The 13218-nt window shown below is 37.9% G+C and overlaps 1 protein-coding gene across 1 annotated transcript in view; it reads left to right on the plus strand.

Annotated features, from left to right (window-relative positions):
• LOC117515332 (kinesin-like protein KIF21A) overlaps positions 1-13218 on the plus strand; it is a 249863-nt gene that overhangs the window by 152790 nt on the left and 83855 nt on the right. The window contains 4 exon segments of the mRNA XM_034175837.1: positions 1174-1209; positions 1372-1488; positions 9459-9647; positions 10465-10664. Of these exon segments, the coding sequence (XP_034031728.1) occupies positions 1174-1209; positions 1372-1488; positions 9459-9647; positions 10465-10664 (542 nt within the window).

A 13218-nucleotide genomic window follows, 5' to 3' on the forward strand; every position in this document is an offset into this window, starting at 1 on the left:
TTTTGAATGTGTTGAATGTACAGTTACACATTTCTTTAATGACACTGTGGTGTTCTTCATCCTTTAAAATGTTTAAAACATGACTTGCTTTTATAAGTGTAGGATTTCATTCCACCATGTTAATCTGTTTGCCTTTTTGTTGTTTGTCTGTCTAAATATGATCATGCATGCACTGCAAAAACTGTCCCTCTCAAAATAAGGCAAATAATCCGAAATCTAGCCAAATTGCCTTCTATTAAGCAAAAAACAAAATCTGCCAATGGTGTAAGAAAAATTAACTTGGTTTGAATTCTCAAAACTAGCAAAATGTCTTGGCACTGAATAATCAAAATGTGCCTTAAAACGAGGCAGAATTCTTATTTTAAGATTAGCCTGTCTTAAAATAAGGGCAACAATCTTGTTCCTTTGTTTGGATGATTTCAAATCTATTGCCTTTCCTCGTTACTGATTAAATACGGTATTTGCTGGAAAAACTTTTTCTCATGTAAAAAATGCTTAACAAGATTTTCTATTTGCACGTCTTTTTTTTTTTTTTTACTTAGATATCAGTTTTTGCAGTGTGTTTACAATATATTAATCTTGTCCTTTGAAACTGCAGTGTTTGTTGCTGTTATTGTTATTGATCCAGCATATTATAGCTGTAGATTTGGTTAACAAGCGTCATCTTTGCACTACATCTTCCTTCCATGCTCCCCCACCACCACACCTCTGCCACTTGTCCTTTGATAAACAAGCTCAATATTTACTTAAGGAATGTAGTGACAAAATGGAGCACTCATCTGTTTTCTGACTCGAGGCCACATCTTCCACAATCTGAGTGTGGAACGTTGCATAATCCCATTATTACCAGTGTTTGCACAGAATATCATACCACAGTTGCCAGAAAACTAGCCACTGGCAAGGCGGGGCTGTTAGAATTCATGCTAACAGTGACAAAGTTTGTCAGATAGCTTACTTGTGAAAAAAAAAGACAAAAAATATTAATGTGCTTGTCATATTTCTATTGATAAATCCTGCAAATAATTTGTGATGTGTTGGTTGCTGTCCACATGCCGTATGACTGCATGTGTCCTCGAGCACCTTTCATTTGATTAGTTTTATAGCTTCATGATGATTTTTCATGAGTTTCATCTTTAACTTTAACCATTTTCAAATCTTTCAGTGCCGCCAAAGAAGATATGCCTGATAACGAGCAAGACCGGGGCACTGAGAAGGAAATGAGTGAGAACATCATTGAGGACACGGAAATGGTACAGCTTCCAGCCTCGGTGATGGGCAGCAGGTTCTTAGCTGTGTCCTGATAACTGCTGTCATTAGATTTGAAACTGAATTTTAAAATGCCTTGAGGCACTCAGCCTGTTGTGTTATTGTAGGAGGTCCAGGAAGGCAGCGACCATGAAGAAGGCGAAGAGGAAGATGAGGATGAAGAAGAGGAGATGGATGTGGAGGAGAGTTCTGAAGACTCTGACTCAGAGCTGGATGAAAAAGGTTTGAGGGAAAAGTACCTCACAAAGTTCAAGGAAGTGACAAACTGACTCAGATAGCAACATTTAAGTCTTTAAATGTTGCCATTTATTGCCAAAAACCACTCAAGGAATTAATAAATGTACAGTAAATTTGTTTGTAGTTATTCTTTTTAAGTTAGGAAATTCATTCTTTTCCATCAACACAAAAAATAAAAAATCACTTTTGTACTGCACAAAATTTAAATGTTGGAATATATAGCATTCTTGCGTTAATCAGTTGAGACCCCCCCCCCCCAAAAAAAATGTCAACTCATTGATATAAACCATTTACATTATCCTGCAAAAAAGTCTAATCTTCATTTTAATTTATTAAAATTATGCACAGGTACCACTTGGCTCTAAAAAATGGTCAGACTAAGAAAATTTAGGAGATCATTTTGTAAGCCATGGAGGATAGTGTCGCTGAAATTACAACCCCTGGCAAAAATTATGGAATCACCGGCCTCGGAGGATGTTCATTCAGTTGTTTATTTTGTAAAAAAAAAAAAAAAAAAGCAGATCAGACATGACACAAAACTAAAATAATTTTAAATGGCAACTTTCTGGCTTTAAGAAACACTATAAGAAATCAGGAAAAATAATTGTGGCAGTCAGTAATGGTTACATTTTAGACCAAGCAGAGGGGAAAAAAAATATGGAATCACTCAATTCTGAGGAATAAATTATGGAATCACCCTGTAAATTTTCATCCCCAAAACTAACACCTGCATCAAATCAGATCTGCTCGTTAGTCTGCATCTAAAAAGGAGCGATCACACCTTGGAGAGCTGTTGCACCAAGTGGACTGACATGAATCATGGCTCCAACACGAGAGATGTCAATTGAAACAAAGGAGAGGATTATCAAACTCTTAAAAGAGGGTAAATCATCACGCAATGTTGCAAAAGATGTTGGTTGTTCACAGTCAGCTGTGTCTAAACTCTGGACCAAATACAAACATGGGAAGGTTGTTAAAGGCAAACATACTGGTAGACCAAGGAAAACATCAAAGCGTCAAGACAGAAAACTTAAAGCAATATGTCTCAAAAATCGAAAATGCACAACAAAACAAATGAGGAACGAATGGGAGGAAACTGGAGTCAACGTCTGTGACCGAACTGTAAGAAACCGCCTAAAGGAAATGGGATTTACATACAGAAAAGCTAAACGAAAGCCATCATTAACACCTAAACAGAAAAAACAAGGTTACAATGGGCTAAGAAAAAGCAATAGTGGACTGTGGATGACTGGATGAAAGTCATATTCAGTGATGAATCTCGAATCTGCATTGGGCAAGGTGATGATGCTGGAACTTTTGTTTGGTGCCGTTCCAATGAGATTTATAAAGATGACTGCCTGAAGAGAACATGTAAATTTCCACAGTCATTGATGATATGGGGCTGCATGTCAGGTAAAGGCACTGGGGAGATGGCTGTCATTACATCATCAATAAATACACAAGTTTACGTTGATATTTTGGACACTTTTCTTATCCCATCAATTGAAAGGCTGTTTGGGGATGATGAAATCATTTTTCAAGATGATAATGCATCTTGCCATAGAGCAAAAAACTGTGAAAACATTCCTTGCAAAAAGACACATAGGGTCAATGTCATGGCCTGCAAATAGTCTGGATCTTAATCCAATTGAAAATCTTTGGTGGAAGTTGAAGAAAATGGTCCATGACAAGGCTCCAACCTGCAAATCTGATCTGGCAACAGCAATCAGAGAAAGTTGGAGCCAGATTGATGAAAAGTACTGTTTGCCACTCATTAAGTCCATGCCTCAGAGACTGCAAGCTGTTATAAAAGCCAGAGGTGGTGCAACAAAATACCAGTGATGTGTTGGAGCGTTCTTTTGTTTTTCATGATTCCATAATTTTTTCCTCAGAATTGAGTGATTCCATATTTTTTTTCCCTCTGCTTGGTCTAAAAAAGTAACCGTTACTGACTGCCACAATTATTCTTCCTGATTTCTTAGTGTTTCTTAAAGCCAGAAAGTTGCCATTTGAAATGACTTTAGTTTTGTGCCATGTCTGTGATCTGCTTTTTTCCTACAAAATTAAACAACTGAATGAACATCTTCCGAGGCCGGTGATTCCATAATTTTTGCCAGGGGTTGTATTTATAAAACGTGTCAGAGGCAGCCTGTGAAAAATGCGCTATAAGTTTATTTTTAATCGGTGATATGACTCTTTATGCAGTATTGCGTTTGTCATTTTTTAAATTCAGAATTTATGAAAGCCCCAAAGCTTTGCGTAGGTGAAGCCACGTTAGTTACATAAACACACTTTTACTGCTGATACCACAAGAGGGAGCTGTTTAGTCATTGTCAACCCAGTTACACACAAAGGAAAAATGTCTTAAACCATCTTTGGTACATTTATAGGTACAGTCAGAGGTCCAGACTTATTGGGTTACTTGAGATTTGCATTGCATGTATTTTAGAACCCAGGGTAAACTTGGCCAACAAAGGAGTCATAATGTGACAAATCCAAATGTTGCAGAATGTTTCGACAATCCTGTGCTCTACATATTTTGTTTATTCCATGAATGTTCTGCTTTATCAGTAAAACTGACAGTCTTCAGAAGGAGCTTTTGCAGGACATATTTGGAGTTTTTTTTATTTTTTTTTTTATTCAGGAACACTTTGACAGTAAGCTGCCTAAAGGTATGAAAATACAGAAGCAAATTCTGGTATGAGACCTATTCCAACACACGTTTCTTGATTAGATTATGTTCAAAATCAACATGTTTTTACCTAAAATACGTCAGATAGTGTTGGTATATTTTTTCTACTTTCTAAGACAAAAAATATTGACTCCCATAATTAGACTTAACAAGTACAGCGCTTCACTCCACATTTTAGTGGAGTGAATTTTTATTCAGCCTTATTCCAAAATGGATGAAATTCATTTTTTTTCCTCAAACGTCTACACATAACACCCCATAATGACGATGTCAAAAGGTTTTTTGAGATTTTTGCAAATTTCTAAAAAGAAAACAAAAACCAAACAACTAAGATCTCACATGTACATAACTATTCACAGCCATTGCCATGAAGCCCACAATTGAGCTCAGGTGCATCCTGTTTCCACTGATCATCCTTGATGTTTTTACAAGTTAATTGGACTCCACCTGAGGTACATTTAGTTGATTTGAACATGATTTGGAAAGGCGCACACCTGTCTACATACGAGGTCTGTGAGAAAAGTATCCGACCTGTGGCGGGCGCGCGGCACCGGCTGCAAGCCGACGCGCCAATCCGTCCGCACATCTTTCATTTAAAAAAATCTCCTTTAACAGTGGAATGTCTGGATAAACTGCTGATTCCGACCTCTTCTGAAAGTTCTCTGTTCTCTCACGACATCCTGGGTCAACAGAGGCTTAAATTTGGAGGTTTTCAGCTTGAAACAGGATGACGACATCGCCTCGGAGCGCTGCGCGACGTCCCGCTCCGTGGGAAGTCCTTACAGCGATAGAAACAATCCAAAATCTCTCATCAGCCGTTAAAATTTACACCGAAAACCAGCTGAATTTCTCGAATGATGTCCACTCGGATGTGCCTCAAAGTTTTGGAAAAAATTTTGATCAAGCACAGTGCCAGTCTCTCAGCAACTTCTCAGACAATGAAAATCCGACGAGGGGGCTGGACCACTCCTTCCACAAGGCGTGCTCACAGGCGAATGACGTCACCAACAGGGCGTGAAAAAACTCACGCATGCGCACGAGGGTTCAAGCTTGGCTGATGTAATCACACGTGATTCAAATCCATATAGTTTTTTAAAAAATAAAACTGTTGGTTTCTTTTCTAATAGACCTTGTATACGGTCCCACAGTTGACAGTGCATGTCAGAGCACAAACCAAACATGAAGTCAAAGGAAGTGTCTGTAGACCTCAAGGACAGGATTGTCTCAAGGCACAAATCTGGGGAAAGGTGCAGAAACATTTCTGCTGCTTTGAAGGTCTCAATGAGCGAGGAGAGAGGCGAATTGTCCAAAAGTACAACAATCTCTGTAGCAATCCACAAATCAGGCCTGTATGTTAGAGTGGCCAGATGGAGGTCACTCTTTAATAAAAAGGCACATGGCAGCGCACCTGGAATTTGCCAAAAGGCACCTGAAGGACTCTCAGACTATAAGAAACACATTTCTTTGGTGTGAATGCCAGGTGTCATATTTAGAGAAAACCAGGCACCATCCCTACAGTGAAGCATGGTGGTGGCAGCATCATCCTGTGGGGATGTTTTTCAGCAGCAGGAACTGGGAGACTAGTCAGGATTGAGGGAATGATGAATGCAGCAATGTACAGAGACATCCTGGATGAGAACCTGCTCCAGAGTGCTCTTGACCTCAGACTGAGGTGATGGTTCATCTTTCAGCAGGACAATGACCCTAAACACAGAGCCAAGATATCAAAGGAATGACTTCAGGACAACTCTGTGAATATCCTTGAGTGGCCCAGCCAGAGACAAGACCTGAATCTGATTGAACATCTATGGAGATCTGAAAAAGGCTGTGCACAGACACTCCCCATCCAACCTGATGGAACTTGAGAGGTGCTGCAAAGAGGAATTGGGCAAAACCTCCCAAAAAATAGGTGTGCCAAGCTTATGGCTTCATATTCAAGAAGACTTGAATTGCTGTTAAAATGCATCAACAAAGTATTGAGCAGAGTGTGAATACTTATGTACATGGGATTACTTTGTTTTTTTTTATTATAAATAAATTTGCAAAAAAAAAAAAACTTTTCATGTTATTATTATTGGATGTTATGAGCAGAATTTTGAGTGGAAAAATTGTATTTACTCATTTTGGAATAAGACTGTAACATAACAAAATATGAAATGAGTGAAACACTAAATACTTTCTGGATGCACTGTATGTAGGGCTGTCCCAGGTTTATTTTGTTTAGGGGCTGTCAAAGCCCCTAAACAAAATAAGCTCTTAATAATAAAAGAATAAATGTCAGTAATAAAAAGTACAAAACAACAATGCACAAAAATCCCAAATTGAAGAACTGATACGACAGAAAAATGTTGCGAATTATACTCTGATGGGATTTTCCTCTTCAAGTGGCATTTTTTTATCAGGTGCCACTGGAAACTGGAAAATCCAGTCGACTATATTCTTCAAAAATGTTTGGAAAGTCTTAGTACAAGGAGGCATTTATTGTTGCTTGTTAATGACAGTGGATGGAATGCTTAAGAAAATCAGATCTTATTTATTTCTGTAACTTTAAAATTAAAGTAAAAACAATAGATAAACATTAATCATAAGTGTAAATATTACTTAGATAAAATTAAGTTTGGCGAGAGTTTTGTGCAGGCACCATAGATGTAGGCTTTTCTTGAGAAGCCGTCTCAAATCTTTCATATTCTTCACATTGCTTGCCGTGGTTAGTTTGCAATTGGTGAAACAAGTTCACTGAGTTTTTAACAGTGACAGATTTCTGAAATATTTTGCACATTGCTGTCTTTTCAGCATCATTCTTCTTTTCAAATTCAAAACACCTCCACGAGTGAGGTTGATCCATGTCTAACAACTAAATCTTCTTAGGTAGACTGTGATGCTGGAGGTGTCTGCATGTCCCCACCCCCTTTTTTGTTTTTACCTCCGTTATACTAAGAACTAACCTGTATTGCGGTGAGGTTGGTAATGAGAGATCACATGACTGGGAATCTCTGCACTGCAGTGATGCCAGACACAGCTGATTATTTTCAGTCCAGAAGCTGTTCAAACCACATTCAGCCCACAAAATACATTTCAACACTGTCCAATCTGGGAATGTTGCTCTGCTGCAACCAGGGGCATAAATCATTGATAACATCAGATTTCATGATAATCAACAACACTCACGACACTATGGTAGACAACATGTAATTTGTAATATACTACAGACATAAATCTGTAACTTGTCTGTAGCATAGCCCAAGCAGAGGGTCACCCCTTTGAGAGTCTGGTCTGCTTGAGGTTTCTTCCTCAGAGGGAGTTTTCCTTACCACTGCTGCTCTGGGGGTTGGTAAGGTTAGACCTTACTTGTGTGAAGCACCTTGAGGCAACTCTGTTGTGATTTGGCGCGATATAAATGAAAATAAATTGAAAAATTGAATTGAAAATTGAAACATGTATAGCACACACCTAAGAGGCACATTTTGCCTCACTATAAGATCTCCAAGGGATTCTCCAAAGACCCTGGATACCAAAGACATCTAGTTGTTGCCTTAGGTCACTGGTTAGCATCCAATTCTCACAATGCTACAGCAGGACAGCAAGCATCAGGGCCGTAACAACTCGAACCTTCATTCTCCTGCCAAACACTGGAGAGAGGTGTTTGGTGATGACGCTTTATCATGAATGTATGTCATATTTCATCCCATTATCATTTCATGTCTTGTGGGATGTTGTGTGAGATTGTAGCAATCTGGAACCTGTTATGGTTATGAAAACTACATATGGCTTTCATGTGATTTTGATAAGAAACAGGAAACACAGAATTGAAGTAATAAAACATTTAAAAAGTCAAAGTGGAACACAGTGTGAAGATTACATCAAACTAGCATGTTGCCCATGGGGATCCACAGGCTCTAGATTTGGTAGTGTTTATAAAATAGGTAGCTGGCATTTTTCAAGGGTGGTAATAAATTATGCAACGTTTCTGTGATGATTTTAACTGAAAGAGCTGGAAATTAAGTTGAAATTTTTGAATAATTGTATTTATTATTTGGCACATTTAGTTGATATCATGCTTTGCACCTGGCAAGGTTGAGATATTTCCATTGTTCAGAGCTTGTCTGGTTACCAGGGACTGATTAATGGTGATATCAACATCCATTGCTCACTGTTGTCAGCTAATATCCCTAATTTCTCCCCCCAAAAATTGTCCTATCAACTTTCCGTTTTCGTGGTGTTCATCCTTGACCCAAAATACTATATTAGGGTGATTCTTTGACTACGGGCACTTATGTCCTTTGATCATATTGTATGAAAAACAGAAAAAAGGGGAAATTTCACACTTTTATAGTTATCTTTACAATGAAAGTGTGTTAAGAAATTTGTTCTTGTAGTCTTTGATGACTTTTTCACCTTTTTTCAGCCTCATTATATGCAAATATTGCCGTTTTGTGCTTGTCCCACACCCAGACATTTGATCTTCAATGATAAAAATGAATGGTAAAGAAACGTTTTTTCTAATGTTTTAAAATATCTCTGAATAAAATATCAGTAAATTAATCAAAACATAATTGGGGTATTCAATGTCATACAACTGTTGTGATTTTTTTAAACAAAATGTAGTTGTCCCACACTATGCCGTAATTTCCACCACAACACTGTAATGTCCCTTTAAACAGTTTGTATGAAAGATTGTTTGGGTAGTTTCTATGGACATAAACAGTGACATCAGAGCGCATGTATATAGTGCCAAATCACAACAAACAGTTGCCCCAAGGCGCTTTATATGGTAAGGCAATGGTGTGGTGGAAATGACATTTACAAGGCCAATAGTGCCCGTAGTTAAAGAATCACCCATTAGCTGACTGAGAGGTCTGTTCATGGAAATATCAGACTTGTTGTCAGTACAGACCAAACGAACCGGGGTCCGTGTGAAAAACACGGAGGTCTGATATTTTTTTAAATGTGTTGTAGGCATCCAGTTCAAAATGAGCAAATATTTGCACAAAAACAAAAAAAAAGTTTATCAGTTTGAACATTAAATATCTTGTCTTTGTGGTGTAGTCAATTGAATATAGGTTGAAGAGGATTTGCAAATCATTGTATTCTGTTTTTATTTACATTTCACACAACGTCCCAACTCTATTAGAATTGGGGTTGTATATAGATGTAGGGAGCTTATTATTTATTCAAATGTTTAAAGTTAAAAAACCGAACTGCTACAGCTCTGTTGTTGTGAGTATTGGTGTTTGTTCATAATTGGATTATCTGTGTCCACCAGAAAACTTCCAGGCAGATCTGGCCAACATCACCTGTGAGATCGCCATCAAACAGAAACTAATTGACGAGTTGGAGAACAGCCAGCGGCGTCTGCAAACGCTCAAGCAGCAGTATGAACAGAAGCTGATGATGCTGCAGTGCAAGATCAGAGACACCCAGCTGGAGAGAGACCGCGTGTTGCAAAACATGAGTAAGATAACCATGCTTCTTGCCAAATAGAGGGCTTGTGTATTGCTTCACCAAAGAGAATATATATATATATATATATATATATATATATATATATACTGAAAGTCACGTCTAGCAGGATGCGATGGTTCTGTCCTTTGCCACATCCACAATGCCACAGAAACAGCTCAGGTCCTGGATGGTAACCACCCAGGCAGACAACCGGTCCATTCTGTTGTACTGAAAGCAACCTGAAAAACGACTTGTGTGTATCCTTGGTGTGCGGGAGGAGATGTTTACTGGATCTTTACTCAGTATAATTCAACCTCAAAGAACAAGTTATTTTAATACTTTTTTGTTTTACTGACTTGCATTTGGCAAGATTTAAGGGATATTTTCCTCTGTGCACTTTCATTCTATTTGATTTTTTTTTTTTTTTTTTTGTCAAACATTAAAATCCAGACTTTGTCATTCAGTGGAGCTCTTAAGACCACGTATTATCATCACATTGTTTTGCACTCAGACAATGGTGGTTATTTTTATTTTATCAAGACATCATCTAATGTTTTGTTACAGTTACAGGTATTCAAAATGTGTAAGAATTGTCAGAGCTCATATATCTTGGGATATGCTTAAACCATTGAAGAGGCTAATTTGAGAACTGACAAGTATCAATTTACACAAGATTTATAGAAAATGACCAAGAGAAAATTAAAATATCAGCAGTACAAAATTGATGTTCCATCTGAAACTGTGTGATAAAGGATTGTTTGCTGTGTACATTTTTGAAAATAATGGCATTTTCACTGTTGCATATGATTTTTGTTTTTCACAATTAGATTCAGTGGAAAGTGGTTCAGAGGACAAGGCTCGCAAAATTAAGACTGAATATGAGAAGAAACTGAGCGTCATGAACAAAGAGCTTCAGAAGCTCCAGTCAGCCCAGAAGGAGCACGCCCGACTACTGAAGAATCAGTCACAATATGAAAAGCAGCTCAAGAAGCTTCAAATGGATGTGACAGAAATGAAGAAGACCAAGGTGTATTTGATGGTCCAGACAGTGTTGCACTGAAGAAAAAAGAGCTTGTCTTTTTATTCTGTGATGATAACATGGCGGTTGCCTGAAAATTTCCACAGACAGAAAAATATTGGGAATAATCACACAAATGTATCACATGTGAAAGTTGCACATTAAATAAGCATACTTTCAATATTTCAAAACAGTTTGGTGCCCTCTTGAGTCCAAGAATGGCAATTAGAGCACAAGAATCTGCCTTTCCCATGTTCCTCGTGGTATATCTGAGAGAAAATGAGTAAAATTTTAGGAAATACCTCCCATCAATCCTCATATATTTTAGAAACATAGGTTGGATATGAATATAGCAGTTCTTATTAGAAGTAAAAGTAGTGCACGTATTTGTATTCATTTGAATCATACGAAGTAAATAAAGTGTGTGTGTGCGTGTGTGTGTGTGCGTGCATATACACTGCCTTGAAAAGTATTCTGCCCCTTGGTATTTCACACATTTTAATTTGTTTATGCCATTTCAAACGGAAAAAAACAAATAATTCACGCTTCTGTCTAAAATCATTTTGAAAATGATCCTCCTTAAAGTCAAACTCAAAGCAGATCTCTACAACTTGATACTCATATAAATTAAATGAAAAGCTAAATGTCAAGATAAGTTGCATAATTAATGGTTCCTTTTGGTGTTGTAATACAATTAAATTATCAGTGTTGTTGCAGAGTTTTCTTCAGACACGTCAGGGGATGGATACTTGTACGTTTCCAAGTCACTGAATATGTCTTGGACTTTATTTACATCAATTATGAAGAAATACAAACAGTGTGGCACTCTATGGTAAATCTGTGTGGAGTAGACAGTTCTCAAAAACTGACTGTGCAAGAAGAAGAGTGAGGAAAGCCCCAAAGACACCCAGACAAATCAGAAGAAGTTATGGGTTTCTGTGGCTGTGATTGGAGCAACTTTGCATAGAGCAAGTTTTGCATTTTGCACCACCAGTTATGCAACTTCATGTATAAGTGGTGAAGTGGAGGAATTTCTTAAAAAGAAGACTTGAAAGTTCAGCTACAACCCCAATGAACCCCCCAATGAAGTTCGGACGTTGTATAAAATGTAAATAACAGAATACAATGATTTGCAAATCCTCTTCAACCTATATTCAATTGAATACACCACAAAGACAAGATATTTAGTGTTCAAACCGATAAACTTTGTTTTTGTGCAAATATTTGCTCATTTTGAAATGGATGTCTGCAACACGTTTCAAAAAAGCTGGGACATTGGTATGTTTACCACTGTTACCTTTCCTTCCAACAACACTCAATAAGCGTTTAGGAACTGAGGACACTAATTGCTGAAGCTTTGTAGGTGGAATTCTTTCCCATTCTTGCTTGATATACAACTTCAGTTCAACAGTCCGGAGTCTCCGTTGTCGTATTTTGCGCTTCGTAATGCATCACACATATTCAGTGGGTGACAGGTCTGGACTGCAGGCAGGCCAGTCTAGTACCTGCACTCTTTTACTACGAAGCCACGCTGTTGTAACACATGCAGAATGTGACTTGGCATTGTCTTGCCGAAATAAGCAGGGACTTCCCTGAAAAAGACGTTGCTTGGATGGCAGCATGTGTTGCTCCAAAACCTGGATGTACCTTTCAGCATTGATGGTGCCATCACAGATGTGTATGTTGCCCATGCCATGGGCACTAACACATCCCCATACCATCACAGATGCTGGCTTTTGAACTTTGCGCTGGCAACAATCTGAATGGTTCACAAAGTGGTGATCCTCGCTCTATCTTTGCTTGTGAACGGCTGAGCCTTTTGGGGATGCTCCTTTTATACCCTTGACACTCACCTGTTTCCAGTTAACCTATTCACCTGTGGAATGTTCCAAACAGGTGTTCTTTGAGCATTCATCAACTTTCCCAATCTTTTGTTGCCTTGTCCCAGCTTTTTTTGAAATGTGTTGCAGGCATCCATTTCAAAAACAAAAAGTCTATCAGTTTGAACATTAACCCCTTTTAAGCCCTAGAGCCTATTTCTCCAAAATCACAAACCCATACATTATGATTTATTTCTCAGCTTGTACAAGGTCAAAAATGCAAAGGTTTGGATCAGCTAAAAGACAGGTCCTGTGGGATGTGGATGCAAAAAAATTGAAAGTAAATAATACTTGGAAGGAGTAAATGAGGTTGTTTTGTTTTTTTTTCCCCCCCCAAAAATGAATTCCGAATTATGTCTTTATTTGCTTGGCGTTTCAGCTGTGGTTAGTTGATATGTGATTGAAGTGGATACTTTTGTAGAGGAGACTTCGCTTTGACTTTTATGAGTGTTCAAATGTTCCAAAACAGGGTAAGTCCCGAAATTTGGGGATTGTAGGGTTTAACAAGTTAAATATCTTGTCTTTGTGGTATATTCAATTGAATATAGGTTGAAGAGGATTTGCAAGTCATTGCATTCTGTTTTTATTTACATTTCATGCAATATTCCAAATTCATTAGAATTGGGGTTGTACAATTCGTCAGAAGGTAGATCTGAGAGGTAAGTCTGGATTTGATTTGTGTT

Source organism: Thalassophryne amazonica, chromosome 8 (assembly GCF_902500255.1).
Source record: "Thalassophryne amazonica chromosome 8, fThaAma1.1, whole genome shotgun sequence".
In the NCBI taxonomy this organism is placed as follows: Eukaryota; Metazoa; Chordata; class Actinopteri; order Batrachoidiformes; family Batrachoididae; genus Thalassophryne; species Thalassophryne amazonica.